The 22,380-nt window shown below is 32.6% G+C and overlaps 1 protein-coding gene across 2 annotated transcripts; it reads left to right on the forward strand.

Annotated features, from left to right (window-relative positions):
• The first annotated feature begins 1,006 nt into the window (after positions 1-1,006).
• fads2 (fatty acid desaturase 2) lies at positions 1,007-21,085 on the forward strand. 2 transcript variants are annotated; one of them, XM_051100375.1, is made up of 13 exons: positions 1,007-1,156; positions 2,012-2,256; positions 5,762-5,872; positions 8,437-8,634; positions 8,851-8,952; positions 12,148-12,273; positions 12,359-12,419; positions 13,309-13,385; positions 13,494-13,591; positions 17,729-17,825; positions 17,905-17,984; positions 18,063-18,188; positions 20,540-21,085. In XM_051100375.1, exons 2-13 carry the CDS (start codon positions 2,050-2,052, stop codon positions 20,589-20,591), a joined length of 1,335 nt encoding a protein of 444 aa, XP_050956332.1. In that variant the 5' UTR covers positions 1,007-1,156; positions 2,012-2,049; the 3' UTR covers positions 20,592-21,085. The 2 variants fall into 2 exon arrangements, with proteins under 2 accessions (XP_050956332.1, XP_050956333.1); XM_051100376.1 differs by having other exon boundaries at positions 1,074-1,185.
• Positions 21,086-22,380: the final 1,295 nt, after the last annotated feature.

Genomic DNA, 22,380 nt, shown 5'->3' on the forward strand with positions numbered 1-22,380 from the left:
TTTGCATTTCACTGTTTTTATTCATTTTGATTAATACTGAATCTGTTTTTTGTGAGTGAGATGAATTGCATGTCCACATTTAGTCTAGAATACAGTAACATCATGTTTACTCCCAATTTCCCGACAGGAGACTTGTCAATCAGTAAATGGGGAAAAAAGTAACTGGCGTTACTTATTTGAAAAAGTAACTCAGATATATTCTTAGAATTTTAAAAGTAATGCGTTACTTTACTAGAAAAAAGTAATATTATCACGTAACTCGCGTTACTTGTAATGCTGGTTGTGACAGATGGTAAAATGCAGCTGTAGAAAATAAACAAGTTTAGAAGAAATCTGCAGTGTTTTCTTTTGCTGGAAGAGTCCAAAGTTCTTCTTTCATTTGAAATGTTTTAACAGTCAGATCAGTCACCAATTTGTGTTTATATCACGTGAAATGCTGTAATTATGCTAATAGAATTCATATTGGATCAGCTGAATTGGACCTTATCTAATCTGCTATAGTTGCAACGTTTTGCGCATTACAGTATGAATATGATGACTGTGTATACCAGTTTATAACTGGTTCATAAATTAGACCTGTATAATCGTGATGCCAACATACCTAAAGTATTCAAATAGGCAAGTTTAAAGTCAAAATTGTGTTTTCAAATACAGGTTTTCACTCAGAATTATAAGGATTATCGTGCTTTTTATTGTCAAAAACATTTGGCAGTACCAGATTCAACATGCACTGTCTCGTCAGGTCCAATTCAGGTCACTGTATTCACACATTTTCACTGAATGCTAAGGTAAGTTGCTTAAAAACAACAGCAGGTTTTAACAGGATATATATTTCTGTATTTATCCCTGATATTGTTTCAGTATGACCGCACTTTGCCGGCTGGATGTGGGACTCGAACCTAAGTAACTCCTCTTTATCTTTGCGCTCTCCCCTCCCTTCCAAAGTTCTCTATCTCTTCCTATTGGCTGATCGAGCATGAGCCTGGAGCAGAGACGCGCGCTGATTGGCCGGTGGCGCTCGAATGATCTGTTCGGAATTCAGCAGAAGTACAAGTGATGAAGAGTGTGAGTATAAGACAGTATGAGCCTCGCATCCGCTTCTCTTCCTCATCACACACAAACCGTTTAAGTGTGTGATCAAAGTGTCGCAGAGAGGGTGAGTGAATAACTGAAAGTTTAAACTCAGTGCGTTTTCTTTCTTTCTTTCTTTTTTCTCTTGTTATGTAACATAATAGATGCATACATGCATTAGCATCATCCCTTTATTTTCTTAAATGAAAAGAAAGGATGTTTTTTCATTCTCAATGCAATGTTTAACAGTTTATCAAGTTGGAATGTACAAATAAGCAGTTGTAGTCTAGAGTTGTTTTTTGCAATGCTTTTGTTCCTGCTTTGTTTGCATGTTACTTTGTCTTGCAAAGTGGGAAAAACAAACATTAACCGATGTGACTATGGCAAAATAAGGAAGCAAGCTAAATCTTTCAGTACGTGTATTTCAGCACGACCCCTCTAGTTTGCTTTGCATAATTAATGAGATTATGCGAGCATGCATTGTCTCATTCCTAAACAAAGACAAGGGTTACATTTCAGTGCACTATAAAAAGTGAACAGTGTGTTATTTCAGCCTGGCCAGATCCTAAAATGACTTTCGTTGGTGCAACCTAATGTTTTCAGGTTGATTCTGAGGTATTAATGATCATTTTTTGACTTCAACAAAATAAGTTTAGATGTTAAGCTCATTTTAGGTTACCCAACACAACGTTTTACAGTGTGGGTGTCATGCCTAAACAATGCTGAACAATGGGCTGTGTCTCATAACCTAATGAGGTCCCTACCTAGACAGCAGAATTATGCTTAAAGATAGCAATGTAGGCTTAAATGAATTTAGAGTACACCCTAAATAAATATTCTACAGTGTGCAGAAGTGAAAATCAAGTGTCAGGTGAGTCAACTGATCTTAGACACTTTGATAAAAGTGTGAAATATTTAATTGAATTACTTGGTTTTACAGTGCAAACTAAGCAGCAGTAAGTCAGAGTTTATTCAGTGATGGGCGGCGGAGGACAGCAGACGGACCGGATCACCGGTACCAATGGGCGGTTCAGCACGTACACCTGGGAGGAGGTGCAGAAACACACCAAGTCTGGAGATCAGTGGATCGTGGTGGAAAGGAAGGTTTATAATGTGAGCCAGTGGGTGAAGAGACACCCCGGAGGACGGAGGATCATCGGACACTATGCTGGAGAAGATGCCACGGTAAAACACCCAACATGAATACATTTACTTTACATTTAACATGGAAGAACTTGTATATGCATCACAGTGGTGCAAAACAATGGCTTTGTCTTATAACCTAGTGAGATACTAGGAACCCTTTATAGTTTAAAAAATTGTGCTGAAGTCATTTTAGAATATGTAGACCAGATTACTGCAAAATAGGCTCAAAACCTAGCCAAGACAGCATTTTGGGCATCATGACCAAAAATGCTATATGATGTAAATATGTCTGTGGACTGTACTACTGTCCATTATTATGGAAGGCCCTTTCTGCCACAAAATTGAATGTTTTTTTAGCTCACAATTCTGACTAACATACCTTAAGTATTTAAATTTTCTTGTAAGTATTTAAATATTCTTTCAGTTTAAAGTTAAAATCCTATTCAAGTTGTCTTTTTGAATACAGATTTTCACTCAGAATTCTAAGGAAATTAGAACAGAATCAGAATAATCTAGAACAAGATGCCACATGCACTCCAGTACCAATACCATTATTATGCAACTTTTTATTTCAACATTATGAAAAAAGGTAAAATGTTGGGATATAAACTCAATTGTTAATTCACAACTGGGAGTTTATAACACGCAATTGTAAGATATAAACCAGCAATTACGAGAAGAAAAGTCAGAATTGTGAGATATAAAAAAATTAAAAGTGTGAATTAAAAAGTGGATTGAAGTTACACAATTATATTTATTTGTTTATTTATTTATTAAACATAAAAACAGAATTGCAAGATGTAAACATAGAATTTACAGAAGAAAGTGAGTACTTTGAGATGTAAACAAAAAAACTAATGTCCGAACATGGAATTGCGAAAAAAAAAAAAAAAGATCTCAAAATTATGACTTATTTTTTCAGAATTGCAGGAAACAAAGTCTGAATTATGAATATCTTTTTATATTACATGGCAGAGATGGACTTCCATACTTTATGACCAGATGTACTGTGTAATATAAATATTATATAATCAAAACCATCATTTATAAGCATCGTACGATGTTAATGTAAGTATGAATAATTAATCTTGCATTCTGGATCAATTGAATTGGAACTGATACAATTTGCCATAGTGGTAACATTTTTAAACTCAAAATCCTATTCAAGATGCATTTTTGAATACAGATTTTCTCTTGAAATTCATACTTTTTAATGTCAAAAACATTTTTACAGTGTTCTAGAACAAGATGCCATATGCACTCCAGTACCAATACCATTATTATGAAAGGCCCTTTCTGCCACAAAAATATGCAACTTTTTATTTCAAAATCATGAAAAAAGGCAAAATTTTGAGATATAAACTCAATTGTTAATTCACAACTGGGAGTTTATAATGCGCAATTGTAAGATATAAACTAGCAATTACGAGAAGAAAAGTCAGAATTGTGAGATATAAAAAAAATTAAAAGTGTGAATTAAAAAGTGATTTAAAGTTACACAATTATATTTATTTGGTTATTTATTTATTAAACATAAAAACAGAATTGCAAGATGTAAACATAGAATTTACAGAAAAAAGTGAGTACTTTGAGATGTAAACAAAAAAACTAATGTCCGAACATGGAATTACGGGAAAAAAAAAAAAGAGTTTAGATCTCAGAATTATGACTTTCTTTTTTTTCCAGAATTGCAGGAAACAAAGTCCGAATTCTGAGATAAAAAGTTGTAATTATCTTTTTATATTACATGGCAGAGATGGACTTCCATACTTTATGGCCAGATGTACTGTGTAATATAAATATTATATAATCAAAAGCATCATTTATAGGCATCGTACGATGTTATTGTAAGTATGAATAATTAATCTTCCATTCTGGATCAATTGAATTGGAACTGATACAATTTGCCATAGTGGTAACATTTTTAAAGTCAAAATCCTATTCAAGTTGCATTTTTGAATACAGATTTTCACTCAAAATAAAGAAAATTCTTACTTTTTATTGTCAAAATCATTTTTACAATGTTCTGTCTCATTCAGCATACAGTTCAGTACCAATACCATTATTATGGAAGGCCCTTTCTGCCACAAAATTATATATATATATATATATATATTTCACAATTATGAAAAAATAGCCACAATTGTGAGATATAAACTCAGTTGTTAATTCACAACTGGGAGTTTATAATGCACAATTGCAAGATATAAACTAGCAATTACGAGACAAAAAGTCTAAATTGTGAGATATTAAAAAAAGAGTCAGAACTGTGAACTAAAAAGTCACAATTATATTTATTTATTTTAAACAAAAAAAGAATTGCAAGATTTAAACAGAATTTACAGAAAAAAGACAGTACTGCGAGATGTAAACTAAAAAACTAATTGTGAGATGTCAGAACTTGGAATTGTGAGAGAAAAAGTCAGAATTCTGAGTTTATAAGTCCAAATTATGAGATAAAAAGTTGAAATTACCTTTTTTTATTGCAGGGCAGAGATGGACTTCCATACTTTATGGCCAGATGTACTGTGTAATATAAATATTATATAGTCAAAACCATTATTTATAGGCATCATACGATGTTAATGTAAATATGAATAATTAATCTTGGATTCTGGATCAATTGAATTGGAACTGATACAGTTTGCTATAGTGGTAAAATTTTGGCCATTACACTATGGCATATGTTGACTGTATATATCAGTTTATAACTGATTTTCATAAATTATATAATCGTGATGCTAACATACCTAAATTATTTAAATAAGCATATACTTTCAATTTAAAGTCAAAATCCTATTCAAGTTATATTTTTTAATACAGCTTTTCACTCAAAATAATAAGGAAATTCCTACTTTTTATTGTCAAAATCATTTTTACAGTATTCTGTAACAAGATGCAACAGGCACCATCTCATTTATCGTTCAGTCCAGTACCAATACCATTATTAGAAGAAAAGTCTAAATTGTGAGATAATTAAAAAAAAGTCAGAATTGTGAACTAAAAAGTCACAATTATATTTATTTATTTATTTATGTTTAAATATAAAAACAGAATTGCAAGATAAAAAAAGAATTTAGAAAAAAAACTTGGAATTGCGAGAGAAAAAGTCAGAATCTTGAGTTTATATCTCGGAACTATGAGTCTGTTTTCTCAGAATTGCAAGAAACAAAGTCTGAATTATTGCAATTATCTTTTTTTTTATTGCATGACGGAAATGGACTTCCATACTTAATGGCCAGATGTGCTGTATAATGTAAACATGATATAATCAAAGCCGTAATTTGTAGGCATCATGCTATGTTAATGTAAATATGAATAATTAATCATGCAAATATTAATATGCATAACATTAAAATATAACAAGTATTACACACAAATCAGAATTCTGGGGTATTTTAGGATTGTGTTTATAATGCCACATAATGCTGTCTATGTAGGTGGCATATTAAAGCTATTGTTTTTATCAGTGTTGTTGTAATTGTTTCAGATAAGAATAAAATAACAATGATCAGTGTTGAATGTGTTTTATCTGGTGTGATAGGAGGCGTTTACTGCGTTTCATCCAGACCTTCAGCTGGTGAGGAAATACATGAAGCCGCTGTTAATCGGGGAGCTCGAGGCGTCTGAACCCAGTCAAGACAGCCAGAAAAACGTGAGTGTGGAGACACAACCTACACAGAATTGATAAATAAAACCTGTGTTTTGTGATTTAAAATATTGCTTTGACACTTCAATCAACTGAATATGGATTCTCTAAATATATCTGTATGATGTACATGTGTGATGTTTTACTAGAAAACAAAGAAATACATGAAGTGAGAAAATTCAAAGTGAGAATTTGGAATAAAAAGGAAGGTGTGCAAAATCTAAAATATACATTTTCTAGCAAACATAGTATTTTGTTTTTCAAAATTGGATAATGTGAATATAATTTAGAGTTTCCTGAGTATCACAGATTTGACTATCAAAATGACAGCTGTTTAGTCACTAAAGTCACTGAATTTCCACAAATTTCAGTGTTTCCCCTGCCATTATATTAGGGGGGCAGACCGAGTCTATTCATATGAGTTTACTCTATAGCGTGGAATGCCTAGGAATTTGTAAATTTTTGGATGAATAAATCAAAATTGGGTGTGTCACTTAATTCGAATCGCAATATGGACTAATGTCTGTAAATAATAAAATGCAAAAAGCCGGTTTAGATATAAATCCTGCATGTTTCGCTTGGCTCTGTATGTATGAATGGCGGAAACACATTTTTGTTTACTACACAAATACTGAAGCACAGGTGAGGCTTGCTGTAATTTTCGGCCTCTGCGTCTCATTATATGATGACATGATCACATGAACTTCATCTCCAGAGCTGCTGTGAGAGTCATTTCATGTGAATTTTACCGTTTCATTTGAGAAAACTAGCATCATATCACTCTGTATAAACACAGAAACTTCACAGCAACCTGTCAAAATAAAAGTACGGTTTAACGTGTAACAGAAATATATTACTCTTGTATTACTTTTGTGCAGTATAATGTACGTCTTTATATGTTATATTTCTGGCCAATTTAAATAAAACAAATGATAAAAATAAATAGTACAACCAGATTAACCACTTAATTGTAGAAAAAAAATTATTATTAAAACTTTTTTAAAAGAATATTCACACAAATGTTCTTCCATGTATTAATTTTAACAGTTTTTTGCCAAAAAATTAAAGGGTTTAATTTTCATTTGATTAAAAAACATAATTGTTTAATGCCTTTATTTGATTATCAGAAAAATTAAAACACAAAAATTTCTGAAAAATTTTTTTTTCAGTGAAATAAATGTTTTTGTTATTATACAGAGAGTAAAGTACCGAAAAAAAAGTACTGTTGGGTACAGGCACCCCTGCCCCCAAAACCTGTGAACCTAGGGGAAACACTATTTTTTGTATTTGTAGTTAGGATGCACTTATCTATTTCAGAATTCAGTTAACGTACATGATTTTGAATCAAACTGACCTCATCACACAGGAAGTTGAGTTGAAATTCAAATTGGGGCAACAGGAATTTTATATATATATATATATATATATATATATATATATATATATGGAATATATATATGAATTTTTTTTCATAAAAAAAAAAAACAACAACAACAACAACAAAAAAAAAAAATATATATATATATATATATATATGAGTTTATATCTAAAATTCAGTTATATATTGATATTGAATTGAATTGTGAGAAAAAGTTAGCTTTTTATTTTTTATTTTTTTATGGCTGAAATGAGCTACCATATATATTTTTGGTGATTTTCCCTGTTTTATAAGTGTCTGCACTGTGAATAAATGTTCATGTATTTCATTTACAGTTTTAATTCTACTTCTTTCAAATCAAATTCTACATCTATTTCATACATTAGTTCAAACAGAGGAATTGATTTGCAGTTTAGCAGGCCTAAAGTAAATACTCCGCTGCACAATGTGTTTGATTGCAGAAAACAGTTTGTGTATTTATGAGCTCTGGATCATGACCTTCTCATCGCAGAATTACTGTCAGGCTGTAATTCCACTTCCCAGGCACCCAAATAACAGCTTGTTGACTTAAGTGTGTCACTGAAGTGAAAAAGCAATACAGCGCTCAGATTAAACTTTGACCGAAGACGTGAGTCACATACTCCAATTTGGCTTTCACTCCTCTTCTGAGTGACTCGATTATGTTCACGAGTTAAAAATTAGATCATGAAAGTCAATATACTCTTGCATTTAAATGTGATCGTCACTCTCGTCACAGTGTGAACGTGGCCATAGAGGACTATATTTGTTGTCATTTGACCACAAAACCAGTCTTAAGTAGCACAAAAATACAATGTATGGGTCAAAATTATCGATTTTTCTTTTATGGCAAAATCATTAGGATATTAGGTAAAGTTCCATGAAGATATTTAGTAAATTTCCTACTGTAAATATATTAAACTTAATTTTTGAATAGTAATATGCTAAGAATGTCATTTGGACAACTTTAAAGGTGATTTTCTCAATATTTAGATTTTTTTTGCATCCTCAGATTCCAGATTTTCATGTAGTTGTATCTCAGCCAACTATTTCCCCATCCTAACAACCATACATCAATGGAAAGCTTATTTATACAGATGATGTATAATTTCAGTTTGACCCTTTAGACTGGTTTTGTGGTCCGGTGTCACATTTTACCTTCGTTTTCTCTAAGGCTGCTCTTGTGGAGGATTTCCGACTCCTTCGTGAGCAGCTGGAAGCTGAGGGGTGTTTCAAAGCTCAGCCCCTATTTTTCCTCCTGCATCTTGGTCACATCTTGCTTCTGGAGGCCATCGCCCTGATGCTGGTATGGAACTTTGGAACCGGCTGGATCAACACGGCCATCGTTGCTGTTTTACTGGCTACTGCACAGGTATGACAGACACGTTTGATATAATCACAAATTTCATTAAACTGTGTTTAAAAACATCAGAGTTGCTAACCAAAATATGTTGCATTTTGGATGCTGGTGTGATTTATTAGATTAGATACTACTAGCTAGTCAACAAGGAGTTTTCTGGTAAAGAGCATAACTGGAAATTGTAAATGTTCATGGTTTTGTTTGTTTTATTTGTTTGTCTGTCTGCAGTCGCAGGCTGGATGGCTGCAGCATGACTTCGGTCATCTGTCCGTGTTTAAAACCTCTCGATGGAATCACTTAGTGCACAAATTTGTCATTGGACACCTGAAGGTACAGACATATCTTGACCAGTCTTCACTGAAAAATTATATATACTAACTAGAATTATTAAAGATTGTTCCACTGAGTAATACAGTTCATTGGCCTAGCAGTAGGTTGTGTTCGGTCACTTGGATGGACATATGTTGTGTTCATATTTCAAAATCTGTAGCTTTGTTTTCTTAAAGGGGTCATCGGATGCAAACTTCACTTTTTCATGTTGTTTGAACATTAATGTGTGTTGGCAGTGTATGTACAAATCTACCCTATAATGATAAAAATCCATGCAGTGGTTTTTAATTAATCTGTAAAAATAATATTCACTTTTTCAAATCGAGCCATTCTCAGATGCCTGTCGGTGTGCCGTCACACCCACAGAGGCCACTCCCACAATAGTTGATTGACATGAGCTCTTACTTCAGATCAGCTGTCACAGTCCAGTAACTTTTCATGTTTTGATGCCAGAGCAGGGATGTAAGTTAGACAAGAATATCTCTGATTGAGCGATTGAGGTGTTGTGTTGCTGGATGTAATAATGAACATAGTGCTCATCATTTACTTCTGACATCTGAGCCGCTGAAGATGCAGTAGATTACATTTGTTTGTGAAGGGAATGCGCCTCCTGATCTACATATATCCGTCTTTGTTCGCACGAATCATTCATGATCCAGCTTCACTTACAGCAGAAGTGTGTATAAGCATTTTTTTTATGAATCTTTGCGATCGCCTTTCCTTATAACGTGGTAGTTAGGAAGTTTAGCGGCTAAACGTTGCTAAAGTAAACAAGATCGTCATTCTGCAGAGAGAAGAGAGGGGCGGGGCGAGCAGAGCTCATTTGCATTTAAAGGAACAACCCCTTAGAATGAGATGATTTTTGCAGAGCTGATTTTGGCAAGGTAAAAAGGGTGTTGTTTTACAAAACCATTGAGAATTTTTAATCAAAGTATATTAGAGACTTTTCATTAAGACCCTAAAGAATCATATCAACTTGTGGACAATGGGCATCCGATGACCCCTTTAATGCAAAGTTTTTTTAGATGATTTGCCTTTTTTAAAAAGCAAAAATGTGAAAGGTCACACAATAGTATCCACCTGAAAAAAGAAAACAGGGTTTCAAGATGCAGTTTTTTAAATTTGAACATCACACAGCATTTTTAAAAAAAATGTTTGAAAGCATTGAAGACTTCTGTTAAGATTTTTTGAAGCAAAAAACACTAAACGTCAAGCTTTTTTATTTTTCCAAACTGGATAATGTGCTTCTAATTTAGAAAGTAGTTCTGAGTTTTCTGAGCATCACAAATTTGACAGTCGAGTGTCTTTTTAGTCATTGTTTGAATTTCTGGTTAGGATGCACTTGTCAAATTCAGTTAACAAGTTTTAATTTGAATCAAACTGACCGTGCATTCTGGGAATTGATTGCATCTGTTTTGCCGTAAGGCTTGTTAAACCTCCAAAACATTTTTAGCCTTTTTTACACCTTTAAAGGAGAAGTCTACTTCAAGAACAACAATTTACAGATAATGTATTCACCCCCTTGTCATCCAAGATGTTCATCTCTTTCTTTCTTCAGTTGCAAAGAAATTATGTTTTTGAGGGAAACATTTCAGGATTTTTCTCCATATAATGAACTTCTATGGTGCCCCCGAGTTTAAACTTCCAAAATGCAGTTTAAATGTGGCTTCAAACGATCCCAGCCGAGAAAGAAGGGTCTTATCTAGCGAAACGATCGTTTTTTTTCATAAAAATAATACAGTTTATTTACTTTTCAATGTCAAACGCTCGTCTTGTCTTAATCTGCCTAAACTCTGTTTTTTTCCCAGTTCATGACAGTTAGGGTATGTCGAAAAACTCCCATCTCATGTTGTCCCTTAACTTCAAAATCGCCCTATATCGCTGTTTTACCTTTTTTGAAATGATTTTTGAATTTGAGGGAGAAAATACGATTGGAGTTTTTCAACATACCCTAACTGTCTTGCATTTGGGATCGTTTGAAGCCGCAAACTCGGGGCACCATAGCTGTCCATTATATGGAGAAAAATCCTGAAATGTTTCCCTCAAAAAACATAATTTCTTTGCCACTGAAGACAGAAAGACATGAACATTTTGGATGACAAGGGGGTGAGTACATTATCTGTAAATTTTTGTTCTGGAAGTGAACTTCTCCTTTAAATAACTCTGACAAACAGTCATTCTAAATTCAACTGATAAACTTCTCTTTTCTAAAACTGCCTTTTTCTTTTTAAAGAATTCACAGTTGTCTGAAAATGTTAGAATTACATATTATAAATTGGCTTTTCTGAAAAGAAAATAAGGCAGGATATCAAGACATTGTTTTAAAAGCTTAACTATCTTAAAGGAGAACCTCACTTCCAAAACAAAGATTCACATATAATATATAATTCACCCCCTTGTCATATGTTTTTCTCAAAAAACATAATTTCTTTATGACTGAAGAAAGAAAGACAGGAACATCTTGCATGACAAGGGGGTGAGTACATTATATGTGAATCTTTGTTTTGTAACTGAAAAAGCAGAGTCAGAGACTTCCAATGTTTTTTTGTTTTGCTTTAAACATTCTACCCAGTGCAAATTTCCCAGGTGGATACTATTGTCCAGCATTTCGCAAAACTACAAAACATTGAACAATAGTATCCACCTGAAAAGTAAGGCAGGGTTTTGGAGGGTTTTAAAAGTTAAACTTTACCCAGTTAAATGGAAAGCTTAAAATGGAAAGCGAGGCAAAAAAGATGCAAGTCAAAGACATCTGTCTAGCTCGGGTTTACGTACACAACAATTAAAAAGCATTGCAGTGGAATGCTAAAACACATTCTGAACCACTTGTATGTGCACTTTAGATGTGCAATTTCAGTTTTGGGCCAGACATGCTGTAGCTTGACTACGCCAAACCGTGTATTAGCTAGATTACAACTTCGCATGTAAACAATTATATTCAATATATTTCTAAAATAAATGTATACAAAAATGTAATAGTTTAAAACAATTTAAAATTGAGCTTAAAAATGCTTAGAATAGTGTCACATTGTTAGCTTAGCATCATGCTAATGACAAACTGAGTTTACCATGTGCTTTTCGTGAGGAGTGCTGTTGCTACATATAAAACATCTAAATTTGTCCATGTTTCAATTAGAAACCTGTCTTGGTCTGTCTGTATCTGATGTTTTTGTGTATGCACGCGTCCATTCTCAGGGAGCGTCTGCCGAATGGTGGAACCATCGCCACTTCCAGCATCACGCTAAACCCAACGTGTTCAAGAAGGACCCGGATGTCAACATGCTCAATGCGTTTGTAGTGGGAAAAGTGCAGCCTGTGGAGGTACGGACACCATCTGCATGATAGACACATGAAGAAAAAACTCGATCGGTTCTCATTTGAGTCTTTCTGTCTGTTTTTACTGTAGTACGGCATTAAGAAGATCAAGCATCTGCCTTACAACCATCAGCACAAGTACTTCTTCTTTAGTAAGTCTGTTTATGGCACAGAGATGGCAATGGCTGCAAGAATGTTTCCAATATACCTACTGGAATTTCTATCATAATTTGGATCTTTTTAAAAAAAAAAAAATAAATAAATAAATTCCTACTAGATAAGCTAAAGTTTGTATGGTACTTTTTAGATTTTTTAAAAAAATATTTAATTAAAAAATATTGCTTAATTTTCATATAGTTTATAGAAATGTAGAAATGTATAAATAGTAATTTTTAATTTATTTTAGAATTTACATAATATAATATTAATATGTATTTATAGTTATGATAATAAATCATTTTTATTGTTCTTCAGCAGCATTTTATAATATATATTTATTAGGGCTGTCAAATGATCAATTGCGATTAAAAATAAATATATATATATTACATATAATCTATATATGTACATATAAAAATTTTGTATATAAATATATTTTTCTTAAATAGATACATGCATCTGTGTATACATACACAGCACACACACATATTAGGTAAACAAACTTTTATTATTAAATTAATTAATGATTAATCATTTGACAGCTATAATATTTATATATTTATTAATATGAATTTTAAAAAATGAATTATTTAATTTAAAATTTGTATATATATTATATATTATATATATTGGTGTATATATATATATATATTTATATATATATAATTATCATATTTACTTTTATTGAAAATTGTGTCATACATTAATAATAGAGCCCCATTATGCACATTTTACCATTTCTATTTTCCAATTTCTCCATCTAATGAAAAATGTCTGATTATGTGCAGATTATGATTTTCATTAGAAACATCTCACTTCCATCCCATAAAACTAGTTATGACAGAAACCATCAACCAACTTTTTCCTGTCGTTGTTTCTCAGTTGGACCTCCTCTGCTCATTCCGGTTTATTTCCAGTTCCAGATCTTTCACAATATGTTCTCACATGGTCTTTGGGTGGTAAGTTACCGTGATCGCTTTGACTCTTGCCATGTTTATGCGGCTGTACGTGATTTTACAGCACTTTCTCTGTCCTAATCTTATCTCTTCTCCTCTTATCTGTTTTAGGACCTTGTGTGGTGTATAAGTTACTACGTTCGATACTTCCTGTGTTACACGCAGTTCTACGGTGTGTTCTGGGCAGTGCTTCTCTTTAATTTCGTAAGGTACAAATAATAATTTCATCTACTACTTATGCTTTAAACAGGTTTATTAATATTCCAAATATTCCAGAAACAAAATACACTCATTAAAAAATATACCATGTAGTACCAAGCTTACCAAAAAATTCTTGGTACTCTTAGGGTTTTTGGGACATTTATCATAGTGGTACCTTAGTATTATTTAAAATTTAAAAAAACCCTGGTATATACATATAATCATTCAGTACTATGATATAAATCAGGGGTGGCGAACGTCGGTGCTGGAGAGCCGCAGCCCTGCATAGTTTTGCTTCAACCCTAATCTAACGCACCTGAACAAGCTAATCAAGGTCTGAAGGGTTACTAGAAAGCAACAGGAAGGTACGTTTTAATTAGGGTTGGAGCTGAACTCTGCAGGGCTGCGGCTCTCCAGGACCGGAGTTCACCAGCCCTGATTTGTGAGAGAGAGAGGGGTGGGCGTGTCCTTTAGAGAGTGATCTGATCGCTCTCTCATTGTCTGATTGCTCTAGTCTCCGCCCATTCCTCCTGCACCAATCAGAACACAGGAGCACTGATTACAGTAGCACAGCTACAGGTGTGTAAGAGGTTATAAAGCTGTGTGGTGGCTTGGCATTTAATTTTTTGAGTGTCAGATCACAGTGTCTTTTTTTCAAATCTTTTGTCTTTATTTCCCTTCAGTATAGTGATACGATAGTTTCTCTGTCTGTGTCTTTTGTTTGATGAAGTTATAGTTAAGTTTATTACTTTCAGGAGGATCTTTAGTGGGTCTTATAACCCAAAACACCCTTAAAAGAACTTATTTTGAGTTGAAAACCTGAAAGACCAACAATATAGTCTCATCACTGTAGCAGCCCTTCATGCCAGGGAGCATTTTTATTTAAAAACATACTTTCCATCAGCAGTTAATTTTTAAACAATCCTGAGGTGTGACAAAATTAATCTCAACTTGAAAGTTACTTAAAAGTACAAACATTTTATTTCATCTCTCAATATATCATAAAAATGTATAATAATGTGCAAAATGCTGTTTAAGCACAGAAATGGATGTACTTTGACCTCCTTGAGGCAGAAGTCCTTTCCTCAGATCAGTACTCTAACACGGTGTAGAGTTTTATTTTTTTTAAAAAATATGAAATATTTCTCTGATTTACTCGGTGAGCTCTGCTGAGTGAATGATCACTGCTTTCACCGTTTAGAAAGTGGTTTGTTTATACAGCATTTTAGGTTTTAAACGCATTAACATATTGGAAATCAGGGAAAAAAATATAACGTTTATTTTTCAAATTGGTGGAAGCTAAATTAGGTCTAAATCGCTCATGACAGATTTATTTAAACAGACATTAAATAATACAAACATTACTACCAGGTTAAGTAAAAATATAAAGCATATGTAACATACTGCATGTGGGTAGTTGACAAATAGCCAGTAAAAAAAGCTTTTTTTTGTAAAAGACCATTTTTGAAGACATGCATATATTTATGTAGTGTGAAGTCTGATCTTTGAAAAATATAAAGGGTTACTTACTTAATCAATTCTTTCATTGTTTTTAACATCTTCACTGAACTCTACCATCAATTTGTCCTATGATATGGCATAGCAAAAATTAAAAAAAAAAAACTTTAACAATATATAAATAGCGTGAGAGAGATCTATCTTTATTGTTAGACGCTTATTTTCATATAGTGTTATTTATGTAATATGAAATTATAATTAACATCATTTTTCCCCCATGACGTGTTAGACAATTTTAAGACAAACTCTGACAATAAGACAAACTTTTCTGTCATTCGTTTAAAACTGCTGAAAATTATACCATTTTAAGATATTTATATCTCCCGTATTGCAATACTCAACTGTTTTTTTAAGCTATTTTGAGATGAAAACAAATCTGTGGTTGTTTTAAGTGTGTCAAACCACAGGACATTATGTCATACTAAAGGACAGATATAGTAGTTATTAAAGTATTTATATTAATTTTGAACATGTCAAAGGACAAAGAAAGTTTTATTTTAATACAAACAATATCAACATGTTTTTTAAACAAAACAAGATCATTTTAAACAACAAAATTCAGTCTCTAAGTCAATCAGTATGTTACTGAAACTCCTCTGTCCCCTCCACTGCATGTGTGGCACAGCTAAATACGATTGATATTCAAACTATATTCATTAAGATGTGATTTTTTTTTTTTTTTTTTTTTTTTTCAAACTATGTGGCTACTCTTTTCAAGGCATAATTTTGATTTTGATTCTATTTACTTTCTGGACCATTCTCTTAGAATCTCTTCCCTTCTGGTGGATCCCTGTTAATTTTCTGTCTATATTTCCACGTCCTCTCTCTTCCACTAATTTCTATCCTTACACATTTATACTTAATTTCATGATACTTTTTAACAGTAGTTAAAGGTTTTCTGCAAAAACATCAGAAAATAGTTTAAATAATGTAATTATTTCATTTAAGAAAAGAATAAAAAGGAATTCATCAAATCTTATTTAATTATTTAGAATGTTTTTAAAGAGTCCTCTGCTGTGACATTTTCTTCTGTGGTGTGACAGTACAGGTGTCACACCACAAGACATTTTAGCCTTTTGTGTCAATTAATGACCTTGCTATTCCAAGCTAATCTGTCATTAGTGGTTAGCAGGACACATTTGCATAATTTTCCATGATTATGTAGTTTAACATACAGTTTTTAATTTGGTGTCACACCAAAGGACAACAAAATGTAACACTTTTGTAGTGGTTCCACAAAAAATGAAATATTTGAACAATTCTGAGATGAAAACGTACCATGTGCACATGTCATGGGCTTGACAAGGAGGCTTCAGTAACATGATCATGAATGCGGTTCTTCAACTGACTCAAGTTTTTTTTCTGGAATTGGCCGATTTAAAATCAGGATATGGTGTCACACCAAAGGACATGGTTTACAGAGACCAAATGTATAAAGTTCCTGTGCTTTCAGAAATATATGAATGAAAAAAATTATTGTCTTTACTTAAATAGACACTTCTACAATTATGCTGGAGGTATTTATTAACATTTTTATGCTTTTTCTTTTTAATTTATAAAAGTTGTAATTTATGCATGTCACACCATTGAGACAGTCACACCATAGGACAATTTAAAAAATCGAATAACATTGCAGCTTTTTTAACAACAGGTTATGTAGGACAAAAATGTTTTAACAATTTATTGCATTTTAAATAACTACAACATTAATTATACCCTTTCATCTTGTGGGACAGTGAAAATGCATGTCACATCTACAACCCAAGAATTAATCAAAATGCTCCCCTCTAGAGTTGTATTTTTTTTTTATAGCTGACTATTGAGCTTTGGACATCGAATTGCTTTCCTGAGCTTGTGTGACCTTATATACAAGCAGTTTTATTGACCTCTTTCTGCAGCTGAAATGCACATCAACTAAAGGCACTGACCAAAAGATCATGACAATAAAAAAAAAATCTATTAAAAAAGAAATCGATATTGTCAACACATCATTAGTGTCCACACAGGTGACAGTGCTACCTGCTGTAGTTTATCTGTGTTGTGTGCATGAAATATCCAAAATGCATCATCAGAAGCGCTAATTAAATGTTTTTTAATTTTTGTTCTTCAAAACTGAATATTTTTGGTTGTTGTTTTTTTTGTTTGTTTGTTTGTTTTTTTGGTGCATCACTAATCACTAATTTCCACATTAAGTTTTCTCCTGTTTGGATAATGTTTTCCTTCTGTTTAGATAAAATATGTAAAAATAGGTGTGTGAACTACCCATATGTCGAAAGACCATGGTATTACCACCTGGCACTCTGAGGGAGAATTTATTGATTCGTATACAAGAAGTATCATGCAAATCATCAAAATAATGAATTTACATAATTTAAATTAGTAGGTATGTTTACATGCGCTCATTTTTGTCAATCGGAATGAATTCAATATGATTTCAGATTCTGGAAGTTACAGCGCCGCATTTATGTTGGCTTTAGCTTTGATTTTTGGGTGATTTACCTTTATAATTAATATTGTACTTTTTATATACCATAATATAACCGTTTGACCAAAAATGGCTTAGAGACCCAGTTGAGGCCCCCGGTTAGGGTAAAGTGACATGATTGTGATGTTCCTGTGGGTTGCAGGTTCCTGGAGAGTCACTGGTTTGTGTGGGTGACCCAGATGAGCCACATCCCCATGGACATCGACTACGAGAAACGCCAAGACTGGCTGAGCATGCAGGTACATTCATAGCCATCACAGTCGCATTGGGTTAAGTCATTCTAGCATGCATTCAATTCTGTGCATTTCTGTCATTTAGTTGGTTGCAACCTGTAACATCGAGCAATCCTTCTTCAACGACTGGTTCAGCGGACACCTCAACTTTCAGATCGAACACCAGTAAGAACAACACAAGTGCATTCAAATATCTTCAGCGTATTTTCGGCATTTCGCAACTGTGGTTTGTTGTTGTCCTAGTCTGTTCCCTACGATGCCTCGGCACAATTACTGGCGCGCCGCTCCACGCGTGCGAGCGTTGTGTGACAAATACGGAGTCAAGTACGAAGAGAAGTCCTTGTACGGGGCCTTTGCGGACATTGTCAGGTATGACGCACACCTGAAATCTCATGGTTTCACCTTCAAAAGATCTTGCTCTGAACTATTCCCAAATGTATAACATGACACAACACTGAGAACCAACCTTCCTTTGTGTTGGAGTCAATTTGACAAAGTTCACTTGAATTAGTAGTTAACCTGTTTATATTTTCTTGAAATTTGGTAAATATATCTCGTTTAGGGTCATGAATGTGCATGCAAAGTTCCAACATTGATATATTTTGGAAAAGTTGTACAAATGTTGTTCTGACTTTGTGTTTGGGTCATATTGACCCCCATTGGTTTCCATGCAGTTTGCCAAAAAAATCAAAGCTTTTAAAGGTCAGGGAAAAACAAACAGCCTTTTTTGTTGTTGTTGATGATTTTCATAACTTTTTAAAATAATCGAAATTGAGACTTATCTTCAATGGTTTTTTATCTAGTTGAGTTTAACATTCAAGAAAATCTGTCAAAGGTTGTTTTCAGTTGTTAGCTGTTTTGGATCTCAGTTACTGGACTGTTGAAAAGGAGCATAAGAAACCCATTTACCCTCAAGAGGATTGGAAAAAATGACAACAAAAAGGCAGAGGAAGTACAAATAACAGTAAATACTTATTGCACCAAGTATAAATAATGTTAGATACTGTTTGTAAATGTATAAGTATTTGCAGATAAGTCTCCACAAGTCATAACAAAAAATATATCTGTGCAGCTAATTTTGAACTTCAAATAACACAGTAGAAATAACAATAAACATAGATAGGAATTAGTAAATGTCTCATTTTATATTTATTTAATTTTAAGTTTCTGAAAGTGATTTTATTATTAATATTTTTTTTTAGTTTTTATAATTGGTTTTGAATTAGTTTTTTGTTTTTTATTTTCTGTTTTCATTTAATTGTAGTAGGTTTGTAGTTTGTTCTTGTCATTTATTTTGTCACATTGTCACATTTATTTTTATTTTTTTGTTAAATATGTCTGTAGTTTTTATTCATTCTTATTTCAGTTTTAGTTATCTGAGTACAAGTTAAAGTAAGGGTTAAATGAAATATTTCCTTGGTAACTAGGTGAAATAAAATCTTTCTTTTTTATATATATTTTATTGAAGTTTATTTCAAATAATGAAAAATGCTTCTTTTAATGGTTTTGGTTTTAGTTTTACATGCAAAAAAATTTGTCAAAGGTCATTTTTGGTTGTTTGTGTGTGTGTGTGTGTTTTTATTTTTGTTGTTGTTGAAGCATTGAATAAAAGCATTAGAAATCTATTCACCCTCACATGGGTTTGAGGAAATGACAAAAAGGCAGAGGAAGTACTATAAATAACACTATAAATAATACTGAAAATAGATAGGAATTAGTAAATGTCTCTTAAGTTTCTGAAAATGTTTTTTTTTTTTTTTTTTTTTTTTTTTTGTTTTTTTTTTAGTTTTTAAGTATTTTAAATTAGGTTTAATTTTTTATTTTCTGTTTTCATTCAGTTGTGTGTTCTTGTGATTTATTTTGTCACTGGTACATTTATTTACTTTTTTTATTATTAAATGTCTATGTTGTATCATTTTTCTTTCTGTATTAGTTATTTCAGTACTGTACAAGTTAAACCAAGAAAGTTTCCTTGGCAATAAGTTGAAGTTGTTGTTGTTGTTGTTGTTGTTGTTGTTGTTTTGTTGTTTTGTTGTTTTGTTGTTTTGTTTTCCATATTTTATTTGAAGTAATGAAAATCCTTTTTCTTTATTTTTTTAAGTTTTTTTTTTTTCCTCTTTTTTTCTTTTTTTTTATTAACTATAAAAACCTTGATCTCTGACAAGCTATAATCGGGTTTTTGTGTTTTGTAGTGTATGTATATATTTACTTATTTGCAAATTGCATGGAAGCCAATGTGTCAATTTAACTCCAAACACAAAGTTAACAAGAGGGTTATCATGACATTTGTGAATTATTTTTATTTTTTTATATATATATTTTTTTTATCAATTTGTGAACTGATCTGATTATAAACTTTATATGTGACTCAGGACCACAAAACCAATCATACTATTATTATTCATTTTTGAAATTCTGAGCAATGCATATTACTATCAAAATTAAGTTTTGATATATTTACGGTAGGAAACTTACAAAATGTCTTCATGGAACATGATCTTTACTTAATATCCTAATGATTTTTGGCATAAAGAAAAATTTTGACCCATACATTGTATTGTTGGCTATTGCTACAAATATACCCGCGCTATTTATGACTGGTTTTGTGGTCCAGGGTAACACATATGAATGATTCATACTTATTCATACTATACATTTTTTTACATACTTATTAATATTTGCACATTTTGGTACTAACTGTACCATTACTCTCCTCTCAGGTCTTTGGAAAAATCTGGAGAACTGTGGCTGGATGCGTACCTCAACAAATAAAACCTCACTTCTAGCTGAGCAGAATCCACCAATCAGAGCAAGCATGTCACAGACTAGACATTAAAAAGTCTCGTAACTAAAAGCCCAGTCAATCAGATTGCTAAAATGACGCGTAGCACTTATTTTTGATGTTTGAAAGGTAATTGTGGCACTTTGAATGTGTTTTAAAGAGACTGATCAGAGATGCGGGTCTCGCTCCAAATAAAGGAAGTATCCGAAAGTACACGAACGTGCATGGATGTACCCGAAAGTTGTGTGATTGCTGGATTACAATCGCTGAATTTTTAAATTCGCTAGAAGCATTGAATATTTTGAGGATCATTTCTGAAAAACAATCTTTTAGCAGTCACTTTATTTCTTTAAATTTGCAATACAGTGATTTTGTTTTTATAAATAACATTTGGAGAAACTAGCAGAGGATAATACTAAGAGGCTGTATTTGACATTTAATTTAATTTCCTACTATGGTATCCCATTAAACTGATTAAACCTCATGTGTGGTTTTTTTGTTTTTTTTAAGAGTGTCTCTATTGTGATTTGAAGCACATACTGTAAGATCAACATCTCTAAATGCACTTTATACAAATTAAAAACACAGTATACAGTGTTGACAAGAAAGACGTGCATGAAACCAGCTGAAGAATTTACGGTTCTCGCTTCATTCGTAATAACGATCAGCGCCAAAATATATGATGAGACTGAATTTAGCACATTATTTACATTTATGTTCCTGTCAGAAAACAATGTCACGTATGCAGTCGTACATCAACCCCCAAAAAACATTCACTCCGCTCAATCTTACGAACATGGGTGAATCTTACCTGTCAACAACATGTACGGGTCACATTTAACCACAAGATCACAAAGAAAAATTAATATTTTTGCATATACATATTATATTTTATGCTATACATATTAGGGCTGGGCGATAAATCGATAACGATAATTATCGCGTGATATGAGTTTCCTCGATAAACGATAAAGCGTTTGATAACTGCTCGATATAATGTTTATGCGATAAAGGCGAAACAAAAAAGCGCTAGTCAAAGCGCGCCACTCGGACCGTTTATCCGCTCCGATCAACGGTCAAACGGCGACACGGCGTGAACTTAGAGAAGAGAGTTCAATCTCCGATGAGTCTCGGTCACTAAACAGCGCCTGTGTGAAGCCCCTGAATTCATTGGTGAACACAAATGACTCGGTTTAAAACCAGATGAAACAGCGCTGACAAACAGGAGAAACACTGTATGCAACACTACATTCAAAAGGCTTTTTACTTTACAAATCGCCATCATTTACCATAGATTTACTGTAGTAGCACTAACTGCACGGTGGTATTGTGTCAGAAATGTGGGTATATTTGTGTCGAATTTTATTATATTATTAATGTAGACATGTATTAAATGTATCTAAGGAGGAGTAATGGAATATAATTACAGTATTTGAACCATATTACATTTTTACCATGGTATTGAGGTGCTATATTTGTGGTTTTAACTGTCATTATCATCTATGGATCTATGGATGATACGATATGGAAGAGCAATGGTTCATTTAAAAAAAATAAATAAATAATAAAAATAATAAAATCTCACCATATAAAAATGAGGGTGCTACCATTTTTTAGAGATATTACTTATTTTGATAATGAATATAAATCTACATCTGCATCCTAACCCAAGCTACTATCAAATGTGTATTTCTAAAAGGAAAAAAATGTTATGTTATTATTAATATTATCAGGTAACACAAACCAATTTTTTGATTTGAAACCATATTACTCATTAAA

Source organism: Labeo rohita, chromosome 25 (assembly GCF_022985175.1).
Source record: "Labeo rohita strain BAU-BD-2019 chromosome 25, IGBB_LRoh.1.0, whole genome shotgun sequence".
In the NCBI taxonomy this organism is placed as follows: domain Eukaryota; kingdom Metazoa; phylum Chordata; class Actinopteri; order Cypriniformes; family Cyprinidae; genus Labeo; species Labeo rohita.

What these genes read in the sequence shown, in the direction of transcription:
- fads2 (XM_051100375.1), top strand. Translation starts at nt 2,050, where the DNA reads ATGGGCGGCGGAGGACAGCAGACGGACCGGATCACCGGTACCAATGGG. An exon ending in ATGCTGGAGAAGATGCCACG is followed by an intron (nt 2,257 to 5,761) that starts GTAAAACACCCA and finishes CTGGTGTGATAG; the next exon opens with GAGGCGTTTACTGCGTTTCA. An exon ending in AAGACTGGCTGAGCATGCAG is followed by an intron (nt 17,826 to 17,904) that starts GTACATTCATAG and finishes TCTGTCATTTAG; the next exon opens with TTGGTTGCAACCTGTAACAT.